This window comes from Corapipo altera, unplaced genomic scaffold (genome assembly GCF_003945725.1).
Source record: "Corapipo altera isolate COAL_440 unplaced genomic scaffold, ASM394572v1 2, whole genome shotgun sequence".
Lineage (NCBI taxonomy): Eukaryota > Metazoa > Chordata > Aves > Passeriformes > Pipridae > Corapipo > Corapipo altera.
Window position 1 is genome coordinate 12,444,721 of NW_020884890.1, and position 20,896 is coordinate 12,465,616.

At 39.2% G+C, this 20,896-nt stretch overlaps 1 protein-coding gene across 1 annotated transcript; it reads right to left on the reverse strand.

Annotated features, from left to right (window-relative positions):
• Positions 1-857: 857 nt before the first annotated feature.
• On the reverse strand, positions 858-8,949 carry CGA (glycoprotein hormones, alpha polypeptide). Its single transcript, XM_027645016.1, has 4 exons — positions 8,858-8,949; positions 3,865-3,971; positions 2,730-2,914; positions 858-1,272 (listed from the first exon to the last, which is right to left on the reverse strand). The coding sequence occupies exons 2-4, from the start codon at positions 3,962-3,964 to the stop codon at positions 1,195-1,197; spliced, it is 363 nt and encodes a 120-aa protein (XP_027500817.1). The 5' UTR covers positions 3,965-3,971; positions 8,858-8,949; the 3' UTR covers positions 858-1,194.
• Between the last annotated feature and the right edge of the window lie 11,947 nt (positions 8,950-20,896).

A 20,896-nucleotide genomic window follows, 5' to 3' on the forward strand; every position in this document is an offset into this window, starting at 1 on the left:
CTGTCTAAACTACTTCAGTCATTTGGCATTAGCACAGATATCAGCCATAGCCATGGCCCGGGACAGACCAGCCACCCTCGAAGCGTCATCCCAGGAAACCTTCCCTATCCCATTAGAAGGTGTTACTGCTATTCTCACAGCTTCTACTGCAGGGAAATCCCCCACAAATATATCTGAGGCTTTTTGAGTCAGCATATTTAAACCCTTGCAGCCAGTGACCATAGAAAGTCTGAAATTAAGAAGAGCAAGGGAATTAATCCACTTCAGTTCCCATGGGCAAGCTCTGGACCTGCAAGCAGTTCCTCCAGAGACCCTGATCCAACCCACTACAACTGAACAAGTTTATGATAATAAGGTCATATTGAGTTCATATTCTGTGGTCCTCTTCACACCTAACACATTCTCTACCTTTTTCATTTGTATACCTGGGTCTAGGACAGTGCATTTAGGAATTACTAAAGCCCTATACGATGCTGAAGATAAACAGAAGGTAAACAGCTTAAACAGTTAATGCTGTTGTACCACTACTCTATTCCACCGTTGTTACATGAAAAATGTAATAATTCTTTATAATGTTTGATTCTGTGTCCATCTACCCATCTATATGGGAGAAGATTAAATTCAAAGAAAAATAAAGGATGGCACAGAACAACAGAGTATACACGTAGATGATATACTGTTATACTTTCTGCCCACAGGGTAAAGAAAAAAATAGAAGAGAAGCAGGAGAAACAAAATGCTCCATCTTCAAAAAGTCTAATCATCAAGTGAAAAAGGAGAAATTATTGCTTCTTCTGTCCATTTTCCCATCCCTCCCTTCCTCCTTCAATCCCTCTCCTATTTAAAAAATCTAGAAATTAATTGTAGCAGAATCTTTTTTTATGTATGTGTTAAGCTATTAAATCACCATTTTTTTCTCAATAAACATTGATGATTTAACTGACAGTTTATTTTAAAAATAGATCAAGTGTTTGGTTGTCATGCAAGTGCTGTATTTTATCCTTAATGGAAATAATTAGACTTAGTTAAATGCATGAAGAAGCAAAGAGGAAATGAAATAGCCATCTATCTTATCCAAAGGTCTAGCCAGTGTCTTCACCAGAAAACATAAGATTTTACACAGTGGTGCTATAAAAGCTGAAAAGCAAACATTCCATTCACCGTTGTCCTTGATCATTATCAAAGGGAGAGGTTTTAGGATTTATGATAGTAGCAGGTACTGCAGTGACAATCTGTATGGTTTTCTATCTTCACATTGTCCTTAAGGGTAATCTTAAAAAAAGAAAACACACACATAAAATGAATAATTAGGATTAGCTACACAGTAAAATCAGCATTCTCAAGTAAAAGATGTCTGAAGCCTTTTTCCTAACCACAAGGTACACAGGCTCTTTGGGGTACATTTACTAGAATGACCTCAACACCTGCCTATGAAACTGCACCATCAGTGTTTTTGGAGCTGTAAAAAGAAGGTTTTCAATCATGACATGCATAGTGACAAAATTTGGTGTCCTTAGTTTGGACACTTTACTTAAAGTGGCTAATTTTCAAAAAGTGTCAAGTAACCCATCTATGAAAGATCAGGAAGTATCCTTAAAATACTTCACATAGGGATTATAAAAACGAAGACCAAAACCACAATCTTTATATTTACTCACAAACAAATTCTAGTTGCTGCTTCAGGGCAAGTATAATGTTGTTGATCTAGAATAAGATCTGTGTTCTCCTCAGATGAAGAGCCAGGATGGGTTCAGGTGTAGGTGTCTATAATTAAGTCAGGTATCTGGGCTCTCATCACCCAGCACTCTCTTCAGCTGCACACACTGAGCTGTCAATTGCCACTTGAGAGGTCAGAGGGGATCTCACCAAACCCATGTCACTCTAGAAGTGTCACTCTAGAAGCTCTGGTCTGCCAGCAATACACATATGACTTCAGGACCCTAAGGTATCTCAAATGCACCAAATCTGTGAGTGGGCAACTCGGCTGAGCCTCTATTTGGCACAATGAGCTGGATTCAGGTCACCATAGGATAGACACCTTAGCTTGTTTCAACAAGCTCACCGTGTATTACATTAAACTTAAGGTTTCTTCACTTGGAGCAGAATCACTCCCAAAATAATGAGATTTAGGAGAATCTCTCTTCAAAAGAACCTTCCAGATGAGATTGTTAAAGGCTCAAGTAGTTGCACACATTCACAGTTCCTTATTGGCTATAATATTAAAAGCAAACAACAATCTCAATTAATCTAATGAGCGCAGATGGTTTTGGTCCCTCATTCCCATATATGTAATTGATAGTATTGACCAGACACCTTTCCAGGGAACTCCTGCCTATGCAGGAAAGAAGCAAGACAATCGACTTATTAAAATCAAATACACACTGCATAGCATTTAAGAGGAGGGTGCACATCCAGAAGATTTGAAAATTAGGGGTCAAGTCCAGTATCAGAACTACTGGTGTCATGAGACCAAACAGTTTTGCTGAAGTCAATGGCACTGTACCAATTTCCACATCCCAACTGAATACCAGATCACTACTTGTTGATGTTTTAATTTCCTCTTTAGAAAAAAAGAAAGAACCAAGGCACAAAGTATATAAATGCCAAAAATTCTTCCCTCAAATAGTTCTCTAGTGTCCTCCAGCAAAACCATATTCTTCTCTATTCACTGCTTCAGCTTAATATTGCATCCCAAAAGAAGCTTAAGCAGGTCTCATTCACACCCTCACCTTGGTAAAAGCCTTTGCTACACAGCACGTTGCTTCTGATGTAATGTTCTTTGGAACAAGCATCGTCTTCTTGGACCTCATCGGAGTGGGATAGGCACGGGAGAAACAGCACCCAGTGCACTGGTAGATAGGTGCTCCCGGCTTAGAAAAGAATCTGTTCTCCCCTAGCTTGCACTCTGGACAACCTGCCACAAAAATATAAGGAAGAGACTTTTAGTTGGTCTCCAGCTGTATTTTCATTTCAAAAAGAAAGGGCAAGTGCAGGCAATAAGAGGATGCACTGGCCACATTCTTCTTGATGGCTGCAGAACAGAAAAGCACAGACAGCAAAGCTCTCCTTTTTAGGGTTTTTCATCTCTGCAACATGCACAAGCTGTAAAACTAGACTGTGGCCTTCTAGGTAAAGCACAATTGTTATTGTATCTTTTCTGGTTTTCTTTTCAATTTTGTTGACAATTGTGGAGGTTTGTTTGTATGTCTACAGCACCAGCTGTCCCTAGAAAACTTCCTACAAGCTATAGATAGCTAAATAGCACCAGCAGGATTTGTAGTGCTTCTTAGACTTTGACTGTTTTCAGGCAAGATTCTGTTATTGAGAGTTTTAAAAATGTTTGGTGATCCCAAGATTTCTGTAGATCACATTTTTCTATATTCAGTTTGAGGCTAACTGAAAAAAAGGTTCAACCTCCAAAATAGCCCTAAAATCTTTCTAATATGCATCTTTCATAAAATAGTACACCACCAACATCCCATATTCTGGGCTCTAAAGAGGAAAAATATCTTGCATATTATGGTAAGAAGCTATGGTTATGCTGTTCCTGATGATACATTGTTATTTAGATCTCAAGAGTACAGGAAAACAGATGTTTCTATTTGATAGTGTTCCAAGGATTAAGGTCACCTACATCAACATGAGGGCTTGGTAATCTGGGACATCCTTGACCTGGAGAAATCAAGTTTAGAAAAGAAATAGGAAGCGTACTCACAGTGAAATTATCTTGATTTGTTATATCTTCATTGTCAATAAATGGAACTGAATGATAAGATTTATGACCACATTCATAAAACATGTGAAAATTTAATTTATACTCTTTACAAATAATTGTCCTATTTCTAAAGGCTGAAAGCAGCTTACCCTGCATGAGAAACTCTCCATCTGGGAAAGTATGAAGAAGATGTAGAAATACAGACAAAATGGTCAATGTGACAGCTGCATACTTCCCGTAGCAATCCATGATCTGCCTGAAAATACAAACATTTTTGAAGGACTGTTTTGCACTGGGTACAGTACCAGTTTCTAGGCTATACAGTGGTACAGCTTTCACTGCAAGTAACAAAGACAATTTAGAACCAGGATTGAAAACTGAAAATGCAGTATACTGATGTGTATTTTATAGGCTCAGAAAATTTACTTAATCACAATAACAAAAATGTGCTTTTCTTCCTAGCCCTAATGATTCTTTTCTTTCTGAATAGTAACATAAGCCACAGCACCAAAACTTCAAATGTTGTAACTGTCTAATATTTATGATAGACTGGGTTAATTTTCTTCATAGTAGCTAGTGTGGGGATATGTTCTGGATTTTATTGAAAACTATGGATAATAAAGGGATGTTTTCATTATTGCTGAGTAGTGCTTGCACAGCATCAAGGCCTTTTCTGCTTCTCATGGCACCCCACCAGTGAGAAGGCTGGGGGTGCACAGGGGTCTGGGAGGAGACACAGCCAGGACAGCTGATCCCAACTAACCCAAGGATATCCCATACCATATGGGGTTCTGCTCAGCATATAAAGCTGGGGGAAGAAGAAGGGAGGGGAGGAACGTTCAAAGTGATAGCTTTTATCTTCCCAAGTCACCATCATACGTGATGGAGCCCTGCTTTCCTGGAGATAGCTGAATACCTGCCTGCTCATGGGAAGTGGTGAATGAATTCCTTGTTTTGCTTTGCCTGTATGCATGGCTTTTGCTTTACTTATTGAACTGTCTTTGTCTCCACCCCTGAGTTCTCTCACTTTTACTCTTCCGATTCTCTCCTCCATCCCACCATGCATGAGTGACGAGATTTCTTTTAGGCTTCATTTTACTGATTTGCAGAATTTCCCCCTTAAAAATTATTTTCTTCTAAAGCATACACCTGAGTCTTTCCTTTAGAAGTTAATTACTCATGGTGAAGTAATTGGGTCCACAGATGAAAGAGCTGTAGAAAGGATGCTGAAGTATTAAATTACCAAATTGGGGCATCCTGTGCAGGTGACAGAGACAGCAGCGCTCCTTCGCCCAACCTGGCAGGCCAGGGACAGCCTTACCTTGGAGGATTGAGTTTCAGAGTCTTTTTATTGCTGAGATACAGAGCACATTTCAACAGGAGGCCTTTCCAGGCCCTTGGAGCTAATCCTGTGATGAATTCTGGGCTAAGCACCGGTCACCTTCATCCTCAAGAGTGGGTGCTTGGCTGTGAATGTGCAACAAAGCCCCAGTTCTTCCTTACTGGCTTCAGCCAAGCACCCCATGCAGAAACCCAAGCACACAGTTTCTAATCACCAAACTATTTACCTGCCTTCTCAGAAATGTTATCTGATCATGCAGATATCTCCACCACTGCAGTCACCACCCCAGGCCATGCCTGCAGCTAGCCCATAACTTGTTTGGGCTGTGCCTGAACCGTGCATGAGTTTCTCCAGATTCTTCCAGCTGGACCTTTTGAACAGTTTCTTCTGTGCCTGCACGGACCACCTTACCCCTTGATTTTAGAAGACTGAAACTGACACAGAAGAGCACGATGTGCTAATGACTGATGTGTGGGATAAGACCCCAAGCTGACAACACTGATATATACATTTTAGATACTGAAAGCTATTGTTTTTAGCAAGCAAAAAAACCTTAACAACCTCCCCCACCCCCTACATGAAATCCTTAACTACTTAAGAGTTTCTCTTCTTCCAAATACACCACCAGCCAATGCTCCTACTCCATGATCTTTCCCCAGGGACAGATCAAATTGTGGCCCCATACATCTCTAAAAGTGAAGTGGCAATGAGAAGGACAATAATGCCAGCAACACAGGAATCAATCTAGAGATATGCTGTAGAGGTTATTTCAACATGCTATACTGATCAGAGAAGGCATTGTCAACACTAACTAGGAAAGATGCTGGAAAATCAAGTATAATTAAACGAAGATAGCTTTCACATAAAGCTAATGTAATTTCTTTGCAGATTTTGCACCTAGACAGGTGCAAAAATCCCTGCAAGGACTGCCACAATGATGCAAATGTTCAAATAATGCCTGCTCACATCTGGAGGGAGAGGCAAATCTGAGGTTGTTCAAGGAGAGAAGCCACTTGCTTGGTGTCATTACCTACGAGTGAACCTGGAGCACTGGGATGTGTACAGAGAGAGTATTGGTCAGCAGTGTGATGCTCTATCACTGCACAAATTCCCAGAGATATATGGGGTTGTGGGGCTGCTACGCACAGGTCATCAGGTCTTCGTTCATTGATTAAACAGATATACAGTGCAGTCCTCAAAGGCAGCAGTTCAGAAGGCAGGGGAGCACAAGCTCTACGAGGAACCTTTGAAATCAGGAAAAAAGATGAAAGAAAGCTCCATCTTTGCAGTAATCAGAAAAAGATCTTGCCCAGGCATATGAGGCTGGATGAAAAGAGCATGACCTCTACCTGACTGGGGTTAGCAAAGTGGAAAGAAACAGTTTATGAGGAAGGCTGATGTGCAATGCTTTCCAGTGTAATGAATGAAGGCAGTGGAAACAAGCATCTTTCTAATTAAGACAGAAAAAAATAGAGGAAAGAGAATGATCTGAAGCCCAGCTAAACAGAATGGCTAAGAGACAATAAGGTTGCAGTTAACAGGTGGCAAGGCTGTGTGCTGAGTACAAGTGACTTTGCCTCTTCCACCTGCCCAGTGAGTCAGTTCATGCTGGCAGAAAACAGAAGATAAAGGAGTTAAGAGCAGACAATGAAAATCACAAGGAAAAATATTAGAAACAATTGTGGAAGGACTGGAAATAAGCATTTGGAAGACGTAACAAAAAGCCAGTTCAATGTAGGTATGCATGGAGGCTGTATGCAGCCTGTAATTATCCATCTCTGCTTAGGCTTTTACTAAAAAAACCTATAAATACAAGAAATAGTCTCCTGACTACACCTGACCATGGGTGGCAAAGGAAATGGGATGCCATTAACACTGAAGCCCCATGAAAGCATGGTTGCAGGTTCCTGAGAAGCAGCTGCCAGCTCTCTGTGCCCTGTAACTTCGACAGGAGTAAGCTGCGTCTGCAGGAGAAAGGTGATCCTTCACACTGTGTAGGTCCACAATCTCCTATGGTCCTGCCAGATGTTTGGGAACTGCCCTTAGCTCTGAAGCATCTATGGATGGATGAATGGATTGGCTGGATCCCTCCTTCCAGCAAATGAGGCTTTTTTTCAGGTTGTTTTCTGTGTGTGCTCTTTCCAGCACCATAGAGAGGGTATGATTGCTGGCAGACTTGCCTGCACTGGGACACAATTCCACAGTTTAATCCAAGGGGACCTTCCCCAGAGTACAAGAAGCCAGCTGGAGTGTCTCATGCATCAGCAAGAGACAGACAGCCTTTTCCTACCAACCTGTTTCTACATCATCCTGAGTCTTTTGATAGCTTAGGTGCTCCAGTGACTCCAATATGATGCCAGTCACAACCCTTGAACGATTATCCTGTGATTTCATGCTCTTTGCTGAAGGCACAATGGCATCCTTCATCCTTATTTTTCTAAGAACACATAATGCTATAATTTGGTACATTGTAAGGGTTTGAGGGAATCCCAGAGGGAAGTTTTTTATATTACATTAACCAAAAGGGGAATTGAAATTGCAGTTTTGCACTTCCTCTATTGAGTCAGACTGTCAGGCTCATACAAAACCACCAAAGAGACCTGTCAATAAACCACAGATGTGATCTTCTCTACTTTTCCAATGCAATAGCTGTTTTGCCTGATGGTCTTACTTGGTTTTCTAACTGTGTCTGTGCAGTTAACCCGGTTAGTGTCTACACTGCTCATTTCATCTCACCATCAAATCAAAGGAAACTTTTACTTTGTTCTATTAAATATTATCTTTCTTAAGCTACTGCAACACTCTATAATGCATGAATTTCAGCAGCTCTTTGGAGAGACGGTAATTTTAAGTCTTTCTCAGTAGTTAAAGTCTCATCTCATTATTTACAATACCTTGTCTTTTTCTGTAAATAAGTTATCATGTTATCAGTTACCATCGAAAAGACAGGCAATCACCTGTATTTTCAAACAGGTCTTCTGCTCAGGTATGTGTGGGACTCTGGGTGCTTTACATTCATGTGAAGCTCCACTGGATGAGAATCACTTATCTAACTCTGTGGGCCATGTCCTGACACAGACATGGCAGCAAGCTCTGTTCAAGGGCCATCCTTTGTACTGATTGTATGCAATAATCTAATGAGTTCAGCATAAACTTGAGATGTCCTTCTATATTTTTCCATAGGGTGACTGTGGTGCTGTCATACCCAACAGCAGTTAAACACTCTACACACTGTGCTCATTTCTTTATGGGGTGCTTGGCCATGAGGTACAGCTGTGTCACAGCAACAGTGAACTACAACTGCAAAACTTCACCTGCAGCCCCATATCATGCACACAGTAATCTGCTTGCAAACTGTTGAAGGCTGAAAAATCTTCACTAACATATTTTTTTCCTTTCTCTTAACATATTTGATCATGATTGGAAATTTAAAGATTCTAGAAGATGTGCTAGTACAACAGGTTGTGTAATATTTGACAATTGACAGCAACAACGTTGAGCAGGAGAAAAACACACAGTTACTAACAAAAAATTACTGGACCCAAACAGAAATCACACATTATTAACATTTAGCTGCAAGTCAATCCTAGAACCTCGTTTTCTTTTACTTACAAAACTAGTTTAACCCCAAACACTGATGTTTTAGTTCCAAAGAAACCTTTAAGCTAACTTTCAAAGTAAAAACTTTGACAGAATGGAAGGAGAAGAGAAAGAGAATGAAATGGAGAGAAGAGGAAATAAAGTGAAAAAATATGCAATTGTTCCCCTTCAACAGTGATAAAAAATTAAAAATATATTACCTCCCTTGTTTAACAAGAATAAATCAGAGAAACTGCAGGATGGTGTTTGAAGCTGAGCTGTCCTCAACTCTTGGATATAAGTTCCCAAAACTGATGTATGAAAAAGTTGCATCTTTCTTTTATACCTGTAAAAGCTAGATCATATTCCTCGCCCACATCTAAGCCATTGGATCAACTGTACATTTTCTCTAATGACTGAACATCACTTTATGTAATTACCAGCCCACCATGCTGATCTTATCTTCAACTTGACTTTCATAAAGATTATTTTTTTTCTTATATAATGAAAGAAAGGTCAGATTGAGAACACAAACTCAGTGCTGTATGAATTTCTTAGGGAAGTCAAACATTGAACATCCTTTTTTTTTTTTGCTGCAGTTTTCAGTGAACAGAATCTCACTTTTGAAAAAGGACAAATTACTAAGGTTTCCTAGTACTTCTCATTAAACTGGAGAATAATACTAAAACCCCCTCCCCAAAAAACCCAGCATAAACTACTTCTATACCAATGGTATTGCTTTAGCAGAGAATAAAAAAATAAAGAGCAGCAGTGATCTATACAAACATTTAGAAGAATAATCTCCATTTGAATTTAACGTCCAGAAAATGAATGCATGGATAAATATAGTACAATCCCCTCTGTAAAGGTAAGATTTCTGGCAAGATCTTATCTTGGTTTTAGAATAAAGTTAATGCAATGGAGGCACTTCTGAAAACTGCACCAAGGTGAGATTTTTAAGGTTTAGGGACTCGGAAGTCCTCAATTTCAAGTGACAGTGTCTGTGTTAATTCTGGCTAAATAAGATGGGTTCTGCTTTGACTTGAGGCACCGAGACAAAGTGACACAGCAGGGCTTGCATCCATTCAACATTTTCCTTCCCCTCCACAAAGGTGAGGCAAACATCCAAATGCCTGTTGGGAACATCCCCTGGCAAAGCAGACAGCCCCGGGTTGGTGCTCAAGGCCCTATTGTGTTTTCAAGTCCCGGAGACTTGAAGGAGGTTTACTTCATATGTCAGAAGTTCACTGCAGAAGTTAACTGCCTAAACCCTAGTTATGCACTCTGGTGTACCTATTTTTCATCACTGAGAGTCCAAGGCAACTACCTTGGACTGCTCGCTGTCCTACCCATAGAAATTTACAAATGTTTTATAGATTCAAAAAATTCCTAAGCACCCAAAGCCCTAAAATTACCTTTCAAGCACCTGTTTTGTGTCACGCACTGTTGGAGACGCAATACTGAAAGAGACCCCCTACAGCTTCTTGTGTTCCTGCGAAAGCGAGGCTTTGATTCGCAAACAGTCTCTTACAAAATGTTTATTGTATAGTTGGATTTGGAGAATCACACCTCTGCAGATTTCTGCTGTTCAGTTTTCTTCTCCCCTGCCTCGATTTTCTTTTTAGTAAAAGCAACAGCCCCAGACTCTGTTAGCTATTTCAGACACATTTATCGGAACCTTCTCGCCTCTGTCTTCATTAACAACCTTACCTGCTTCAAGGTGTCACACACTTTTTCTCTTCCATTTGTTCAACTGATCAGTGTAACAAAGTTAAACCCAAAACAATTGTCCCTAGCCTATACTTGGCTTGAAATTGGCTTCTCTTTCACAACTGAAGATGGATTTCTGCACCTGTAAGATTGTCTGGTGTTTTGAACAATACGTACTGGTCCAATAAAAGAGAAATAAAAAAACAGTCTCTCTCCCTACAAATCTTGCTTAATTTAAGAACAAAAGCATATCACTGAAATTTGAAAGCTATTGGTAACATAGCTTCCTGAGAAATGTTCCCCTGGAAGACAGAAGCTTAATGTTTGTCATTCAAAGCAAATGGCTGAAGTTTATGAAGTGCTTCTGTCCTGTCCATTTCATATTCATCCCATCTTGCAGTCCTACAGAAAACACAGGATGACTTGTGATGTTTCACAAAAACTAGAAAACTATCTTCATAATTGGGAAAACCATAATTATTGTATTGTATATTCATATTTACTACTTATTTACCTATGTATTGTAGCATAACAACAACTAACAAAAAGCAAAAGCTATACAAAATAATTATTTCATTAGAAGGACTCCAGCACAGTGACAGTGTTACATAGCAAAGGAGAAAAATTAAAGTTCCCACAGCCCGGTACTCTTTCCCTATCAGAATATATTAGGAATAAATCTTGTGAAGTCAATGGAATTACACTGGTATAAAAGATAGTTTAAAAAAAGCTCCTATTTTTATTAAGAGGATTTCTTACTTTAGCCGCTCCAAATCTCCAACTAAAAATACTTGGTCAAATCTGTCTTAATGTGTGACTGAATGAGAAATGAGAGAATGTGGCTCACTGTTTTGGTGGGGGACAGTTTATTAAAAAAATGTATTCTTAAATCACTTAGCAATACTCTTGCAGGTTTTTTTTGCCACACTGCTCTTATGATTTTATAAGTATAAATAAGACTATATGAGTATATGGATGAAAATATAGGTAAGTATGTACACCAAAATGGACCATCGAATATGCTTTGCCAAGATTAGTATTTTGCCATTGTGGGTTGGAAAAATCAACAAATTACTAAAATTTTCTAATTTCTTTGAAGGCACTATGTTCCAAAATTGAACTGGGACTCTATTAAGGAACATAAGTGAAACTAAATATAGTACTTGTTAAGACTGAAATCGTCATGAGCTCAGCACCTAAATATTATGGAGTTTCAGAACTTTCTGCACTTTTCTAGGAGCTGGGTCCCTACAGTTCCTTGTCTGGCTTTCTCTGGAAAGGAGAATTTAATGTCTCTTCCTTTGCTCTGCCAGATGCTGTCTCGGGGTATCTGTCCTACTTCCCTACTTAGCGATATCTGCTTATCTGCAGGCTCCTTCTTGATGCTGCCTCTTCCTCGCTAAAGGAAAGCTTTTCTGCTTTGCCACTCAGCACTGACACCCAGCACTGTCAGTAAAAAACTGGGAAAGGGCTCCCTTGTTACAGAAAACAAACACTTCTATTTAAAATAAGTCTACTCAATTATTAAACAGAAAAACACCCTCCAAGTGTGGTCACAGATTAGCACTATTTAACAAAATCTACCTACTTTTAATAAGGGCAGTACAAGGTTTGCTATACTTTACCCCAGCAGAAAAGACAGTAGAGAGCACCTCTACGTTTTTTTTTTTTAATTACTGCGGTGTTCATCAGAACCATGTCTACCTTCCTCATTGGTTTTCCTATTTTTTGTAGATAAGCAAATGAGAAGAAACAACCTTTAAAATGAAGTTTTGATAGCATTTTTTGCTTGGATGGATAAACAGGTTGAGTTTTGGAGGATTTTTTTCCAATAATAAATTTCATTTCAGAACTTCATCCAAATGCAGCCAAAATCCACCCTTCATAATTTGTGCAAAATGAGAAAACAGCAGCCCTCCATCTGAGAGAAAGGAATGCTCACCAAATGGCAGAAACTCCTCTTTCCTTCTCACTTGCAGTCTTTGAATACCTCCTTGGCATCTTTGCCCAGCCCTGCCCTACAGGCTGACACAGCACCCACAAGTCTGAGCCTGCACTAGACCCTACATCAGACAGCATCCTGAAAGGCTGGTACTATTTCTTGCATTATGGTGTCACTTCCTTCATTTCCTGCGCTGTCTTTCAGATGTTCCAGGAGGAGACTGGCTCCCACATACCACAAGCTGCTCTGCAGTGGCGTAGGCAAATTATCAGAGTTGCTGAAGAGAGAGAACAACAAATGGCCCCACCAGAATGAGTGAGTGAAAGCATATCCTGGAGAGAAAAATATTTCAGGGATTCATGGAAAAAAAAGAAACTTGAGTGCTAAAAAACCAGACAGGTATTTCAATATTTCACTGAGTCTGCCTACTCCTTCCCCATTTGCTCCTAATTTTTTCAGCTGCCATCCTGCTGTTCCAAGAGACAATAACACCAGCTCAGTATATATACATATAAAAAAGATTCCCCAAGGCAACACAAAATACAGATACACACTGTTAAGAACTCCTGTCTGCTGAAATACTTCATACTGTATTATGGCAAGAGTGAAAGTAAAATCTTCTGTTCTTTTACAGATGTTTTCAACTGATTATCTCAAACTATCTCTCAAAACCGTACTTTCTGGCCTCATCCTCTTTTGCTTAATATTGATGGGAGTTCTGCCATTATTTCAAATGACACTGGATCAGGACTTTTAAGATTAGCTATTAGCATTCTCGAGCTTCAGCCAAACATTGATTATTCTGAGATAATAAGGCTTTCAGTACTTATCGCACATAAATAATTGACTGGAAAGCCTCTCACATTCTAAAATCATAAAGAGGGTTCACTAATACTTTTTTGTGTGTTTTTTAAAGGAATTAATATTACATATGATGGCACTTCAGAAATATGTGCAATAAACGTTATTTCATGAAAGCTAAGTAAAAATTGTACCATTGATGAAAAACAGAAAGATTATAAGGAATAGATATACTTTATTCCCCTTTCTTACTGTAACTTGTCAAGGTCAAAATGTTTAATCATTTCTCGCTATTGGGCAGCTTATGGTACTAATAGGATGATGGTTTCTTTTTAGCTCTGTTTTCATGCTTCTTTTTAGAATAGGTTTATTTGAAATCCAATTCCTTTGAGTAATTTTAGAATAGATAATATTACAATTCTCACAGCATTGCGGAACAGCAAACAAAATGTCATTAACATGTAGATTTAACCTCAAGGCCTTTAGAGACAGTATTTGAATATTCTTTTATTCTACTTTTAATTAATAAAAGTAACGACACCTCATATAATGACTAAATGAGCTCACAAGGTAACAAGAAGGTCTGTTCCTGTTAGTTATAACATTGCTGAGTTGAAGTAACCAGGTTTGTTAGACTCCTGAAACATTAAGTGCTTATTTTCAGACAGAGCTAAAACACTGGACTCTGTAGTCTACTGATCAAACTGATTACGTCAATGAATATGTTCCTGCACTATAAGGGTAGCTCCATAAGGGTAGCCCGCGAGAGATAGATAATGCAGCCTTACTTTAAACATATGTCAGCATTTATCTTTTTTTCATGAAAAAAACCCCCACTACAAAAAACCCACCCCCAAAAACATATGAGCAGATCACTACATGTGAGGTTTAGACCTGATACATAGCCATGTAAAAGTGAAATGTATACCTCTAGCACAGCTAAAACAAAGAAGCCTGATCAATAATGCAGGATGTCTCATTTATGCAAATAGCAATTTTAGCAATTCTCATTATTTTATACAGTAATAATTGTTCAGACAATTAACTACTATCTTTCTCTAACCCCAAATCTGAATGCTTTCATATGCTCATTGTATCACCTCTTCTATTAGTAGAGGTTTCTATCATTAATTGCTTTCACATTTCATAGAAGTGTATTTCTTGCTTTTTACAAATTAAAGCAGAAAAAATGCCTAAGTTCCTCAAATTCCAATCAAATTGTAGCAAAAAAGAAGTAGTCTACAGCGCTGATAATAAAAAAATGTACTGACATAGAAACTTTGCTGTAAAAAGGCTTCTGAAAAAAACAGCTTATTTCTATCAAATTACTGAGAGGATCATTACCAGGTTGCTGTTACTCTCTCTGCTGTCACTGAACAGAGGAAACTGGCTGCCAGGTAATTTGGTTGAATAAAAAGTTCACCATATTTAGGTTCCATATTGCAGCAGCACCTAAAAAAGCCTCACAGAGAACAAGCAGAGATGGTCCCCTGCTCTGGAGAACTCACCATTTTATACTGGGTTTGGAGGAGTAAAAGCATTCCCCTAAACTCTTTCTGTTCCACCCACTTGGGCATTTTTCTTAAGACATCACCAAAATTTCCAGATGAGGTGTCAGGTATACGTAGTGCAGTAGGTCTGGTCCCACACTCACAGTGACCTCTTCTGATCACATCTAAGCAGCCCTTTCCCACAGCCACCTGCCTCTTTGGAGGAACTGTGTGTAGCATTTGGTTCACGTTTGCCAGAGACTTTCAGAGCAACTAAAAAAGTGAATTATACATGGTATTTGGCTATCAGTGTGACTCAGTACATGGAAAATGGGCTAGAGTGTTATAATTAATGCTGTATTAGAAAGTAAAGCAGCCCAGTGTTGCCCACCTCCATACAGTTGTCTATCAGAAATAAAAAGGTCTTACATTTACATAATAACACTTCAAAATAGATCTTACAGTGCTTTGAAAACTTTGAGAGCTGATTTCCCACATTGTTGAAATTTAGCCACTCTCACAAGGCAGAGCAGTAGTCATTTGCTGCCAGCAATATTACACGGCTGTGCTCAAGGGCCAACAATCCAGCAAATTTACACCTCAAATTTGAGGTAAATGTCTATCTAACTATACTGCAAAGGTCTAAGCTGTAAATCTGTGGGGAGGGAGAGGGCAGGGAAGGCGGTCTGAAAAACAGTAAAAATTTAAAAGCTGCTATTTTATATTATTTTGTGAACCATGCTATTTCTTAAGGTAAGTTTAGATACAAAGTTAAAGAGCTGAGAAACAACTAAATAAAATCTCCTAGTTCAAATGGTGTGTCCTCTTGCATCATCATGGCTAGGCTTCGTGAATGAAGATTTGAGAAGGACTCTACCCATGCTTGCTGCAAACATGCTGATGGCTGAAAAGGTCAATGCAAGATAGACAAGTCCAGTTGCAAAAGGCACAGAGGAAAGTCTCCTTAGGCGGCATTGGCAAGACACGGTTCTTTCTACATTGTCTTTTCTCCTGCGTGTGTTCTCAAAAGAAGCAGCAGAGTTATGAATAGTGTGTCTCCAGACCTCCCGATTGGAGGCCAGAGCAGACCAATGATGATGATCAATACGGCCAAAGCTGAGATGTTGTTTCAGGGAGTCCTTGTATCTTCTCTTTGGGGCTCCTCTCTTGCAGCAACCAGTGGCAAGTTTGTCATAGAGCAAGATCTTAGGGAGGTGGTGGTCCTCCATCCTGGAGACGTGCCCTGCCCAACGCAGCTGTGTTCTCAGCAGCATGGCCTCAATATTCATAACTCCTGCCTGTTCAAGAACAGACGCATTAGTCGCGTAATCAGTCCAGTGGATGTTTAGGATTGTACGGAGGCAGCGTTGATGGAAGCGTTCACCACAAGTGGTGGTGGTAAATGACCCATGATTCAGACCCTTATAAAAGAGTAGACAGCACAATGGCTCTGTAAACACTGATCTTTGTACTTTTCTTCAAGTGTTTATTACACCAAACTCTTTTATGGAGTTTCCCGAAAGCACTATATGCCTTTGCTAACCTGTTGTCTATCTCTCTGTCAATCTTACCGTCTGAGGTTATGATGCTTCCCAGGTAATTAAACTGCTGGACTGACTTGAGCTCTGATTTGCCAATGATGATATGGGGATGATGGAAGACTTCCTGAGGTAGAAAACTTCTAGCTGACTTCCAGCCCCAAAAGCTCAGCAGCCTCTGCAAAGCAGGATGTTAAATGCTGCAGAGCTGCTTCTGTGTCCTCTTCACAGACATGAGAAATGCCATGGGAAATGGTTCAGGGGGTCACTCCCTGCTTCAACACTCAGGAATTATTTTGTTCATCCAACTTTCTGTGTCCACTTCCATAACAAGCTGTCAAGACATATAGATTATTGATATTTTACCCTTGCACAAGTGCGCAAAAGGAGAAAGGATAGCACAGTAGGATTCAAATCCCCTCAACTTCAGACATCTGCAGTACATATGGCCAATATCCAATCTGGTTGCTCTGGCTAACTCTACAGTCAGTGGAAAGACACAGGCATTTTCAGGGTATCTACTCTATCTTAGCACTCTCATTAAAATGAAATGGGTGATGCCCTACAATTGCTTGTTTCTCTCCACTGGTTATACACAGGTCAAGAAAGCCATCTTAGATAGCAATATCCATTTTTTACGATATTCACAATTGAGCAGAAGAACCCAGTCCAAAGCATCTTTAATGTTTTGTCTATAATCATGCTTTTTCTTTTACATTTAGACAATCTGAAGTCCATGCTGTAACTGGAAGTTCTCTGTAACTTCCTTCAGCCCATCCAGGAGGCTAGAAAGGGGAGGAAAGTGAGAATTGATCTTATCTGTTAATTGCCTCTTAAGATTCTTTCTCTTTGTCTGTGCTCTTTGTAATCTCTTGTCTTATTGGGTATTTAGCTTGAAAATTCTCTGAAGGAGATCATTTTATTCAAGTTATTTTTATCCATGATGAGGGCTCCTAGACAGTACAACAACTACAGACCAACACCCTGCTTGCTTCATACTAAGAAGAGAACGGACTGCATCCTTTTAAAGGATGGTGCTGCAAGTGCTGCAGACTTCAAGGAACATAATCACCTTCTCAGAGCTGTTCACGGGTAGGAATAACATCACAAGGACCTAGAGTCTGATAGGCATACAGAAGTCCACAGACTAACACAAAACGCATTTAACAATATTGGGTTTGATTTCATAGAAATATGTATTATGGTCCTTCAGTTTGTAGAGTCTTTTGTACAGGCAGATACTGACAGACTGGCAAAAAATCATGCTGGTGTGTGCCACACAAGATCCTGAATGCACACCTTCAGCTCCAGCTTCAGGATGTTGATGTCTCAGAGTGCACTACACACAACTCTAAGAAGGCAGTCAGAGCTGTTGGCTATCGAGTTAATAAAAACATTTCAATGTCCCCATTTGTTAATTGACTGTATTTTTTTTTTCCTGGGGATATCCTTTACAGTTTTTATTGCAGGTTTCTCTAAAAATATTTAAAATGCAATATCTAAATTTTAGATGGAAAATTCTGAGACAGCACAACTTTGAATTATTAATGATAATTTTCAAGAAATAACAGCAAGCACAGAAGGTTCAAACTCTAGAAAAGTATAAATGCAATACTTATTTTTAAAAGAGAGGGTAGAGAACTTAGAGCATTTTATATTGTCAATCTAACTTTTATCCCTTGAAATGGAACAAATTATTAAATAAAAAAATGTAAATACTTGGAAGCTTATGATAATTATTAAAAAAGAGTTGGAATGGGTTAGTCATGAAAAGAATCATATCAATTGATGCTAATCTCCTTCTCTGATAGGATAATTGCTTTAACAAATAAGTGCAAATAGCAGATATGATGCATTGTGACAATGATAAGCTTTTGACACTGTCCCACATAGCATTTTCCTAAGTAAGCCACAACAGAGCATTCCAGAGGTGAGCAGCAACCCAGTAGATGCACAGTATCTGCAAAATTGTTCTCAAAGTGCAGTAATTGATGGTTTGCTGTCATTCCAGGAAGGTTTCTCAGGAGGAGTGCCACATGATGTCATCCTAGGGCCAGTTTTATACCCCACATCCATTAACAGCCTGGGCAGTGGCACATGTGTGCTCTGACACAGTTTGGCAGTGACATCGGCTTGGGTAAAGTGGTAAAGTGCTTTGAAGGATGGAAATAGCACTAAAAACAGGCCTCAGAAATTGAAGAAGCAGCCTAAAATCAATCAGACAAAATACAAACCAAGCAATGCTTTGGAAAGAGAAATCTAATGAGGGCAGAAAGTTAAATATAGAACAGGAGACGACTGTGTGGGCAGAAAACAATGTGGGAGATCACAAACTAGAGTCAACAATGTAATAGGTAACACAAAGAGTAATTATTCCACTCAACTCAGCTCTGGCAAAATCCCAGCAAGTGCAGTACTGGGTTCGACACTGGTCACTGTGCTCCAATAAAGAAAAATTGCAATTCATCGCGGGGGGCAGGGGACACGTAATACAGCAAGGAGAGTTTAGGAAATACCAGCTGTGAGGAAAGCTGAGGGAATGGGGTTTATGTGGCTTACAAATAGGACAGTAAATTGAGAAATAAAGAGCTCAAGGTGGGATATTATAGTAGCACTCAAAAATGTAGCAAGCTGCCATAAAAGATTTGGTGGCTATTATTCCACTGTGACAACTAGAGGAAGAACAAAGATCCAATGAATTTCCAGCAGAGACTTAAGTCGGGTATTATGAATCCATTCAAATAGTTCAGATTGCAAAGCACTGAAATAGGTTATTTTAGAGGCTGTGAAATCTTCCCTCCAAAAAACCTGATCCTACTTCTTTTAAAATAGCACATAGCAACTTTGTTTGTATGATTAATAAAAATACTAAAGGTGTACATGGTCATCAGTGAGTTTGAAAGGTCGGTTCGGTCCCTGTATGCCAAAAGTTACTCATCTTCTGGTAACGCTACATCATGGCAACTCCACATCGCGATGATACAATGTTTCTGTAAGCATGGGCTTAAAAGACAACAGGATCAGACCAACATTTTTCCTCGCACAATGGTGCCTAAGTAGTGGAATGCGTGTCTCAGATCTTTTAATGTAACATAATTTAATGCAGATTTTGTATTTGAATAACATGCATAAATCACTGCAAAAGAACTGCTATCTCACTATAAGAAGAGAGCTACTAAACCGTGCGTCCTAGACAAAGGAAATATTTTTCAAGAGGTTTGCCTGAGGGGGGATTTAACAGAGGAAGTTAATGCATTCTAGCAAGAATCTCCATCACTATACCAGTGGATTAATTGTAAGTAAATCTATGGCTCCAAGCGAGGAAAATTTGTAGCATAAGGAATGTTGATGAGAAGTGTGGGATGGCTGTTGAAGATAAACACATAGTTTAAAAAAAATTTTATTTTAAACTGGTTATATTTTTTGTTATTCCTATGGATACACTCAGCTGTAAAAATGAGGGGTTTATTTTATTTTATTCTAAGAAATAATTTTTGAATCAAGAATTCATTACATTTCCATCTTTTCATTTTCACTGCAGTAGTTTCTTTCTCTGCGCAATGATTTTATCACCTGATTGCAATCAATATTGCTGCAACAGGCAGTACATGTAGTTCACCACCAGCCAGAGAATGGTAAGGAATTACAGAATATTTATGCTACCCGTGCTTAACATCCATCCCTCTACCTCCTCCTCCTGCCATTTGCAGGTTGTACTTCTGGTTTTGCCTTCTATTGATACTATTATACCAATGGTTTTCAGTATTCATTCATGGCCAGGCTTCGTGAACAAAGATTTTGGAAGGGCGCTACCCGCATTTGCTACAAGTGCGCTGGTGGCTAAAAAGGCCAATACGAGATAGACAAGACTGGTTGCAAAAGGCACAGCAGAAAGACTCCTTAGGTGGTATCGGCAAGACACGGTTCTTTCATTCTTGAGAAGTGTTTTTATGCTTTATCACAGTGAAGAGCTGTGTGTCACTACTAAGTAATAAACTGGTTACAAAACAGCTAACTCACAAACAGTCAGGAATGGAGAATGCAGACCAACATGAAAAACAAATGTTCTTTTAACTGATCCTGCACCTACAAGCAAATTCTTTTACCTATCACAAGGATAGTCACAGTTGTTACTTTAAAGAAACTCTTTCCTCTCCCTCCCCAGGTTGTTCACAAGAACTGCCCTATTCTGATGCCCAGTCCCTTTCTTCTGTGCTCATCAAAACGATCCAGTTCTTAGACACAAAATTTAAACAACCACCAAAAAAAGAAAAAGTGTTTCTGTGGAATCCTCCTAATTTAAGTGCCTATCTTGTCAAATGGGGAAGGAAATTAAGAAAAGAGTAAAATGATGGGAAAACAAATCCATATCCAGGAGACCCTTTCTATCCTTTAATAATTTTTTAAAGTACAGCTAGAATTCTGTAAGATTCTCTCAATGAGAATAAAACTCCTGAGGATTCAGGAAGCGTGCACTGAGAATGAACAAAGAAAATGATAAACAGAAAAGACAATTGGAAAGGTAGAAAGGCACCATTAATTATAGGCATTAGCACTGTGGTTTGTATTAAATTATGTAAAACGAGAACGTCGCCACCCCCTTGCTTTTAAGATAGCTCTGAAAATATTTTGTAAGATTCCCTTTTGAGAAAACAAATCAAGGCATAACCCAGGCTGTATTTTCAAATGTGCTGTCCTCCCTTATCATTAATTTGCTCCTTTCTGCAACCTGAAAATGGATGTTGCAAAAACTTTCTCCTTTCCTCCTCCCAGTTTATG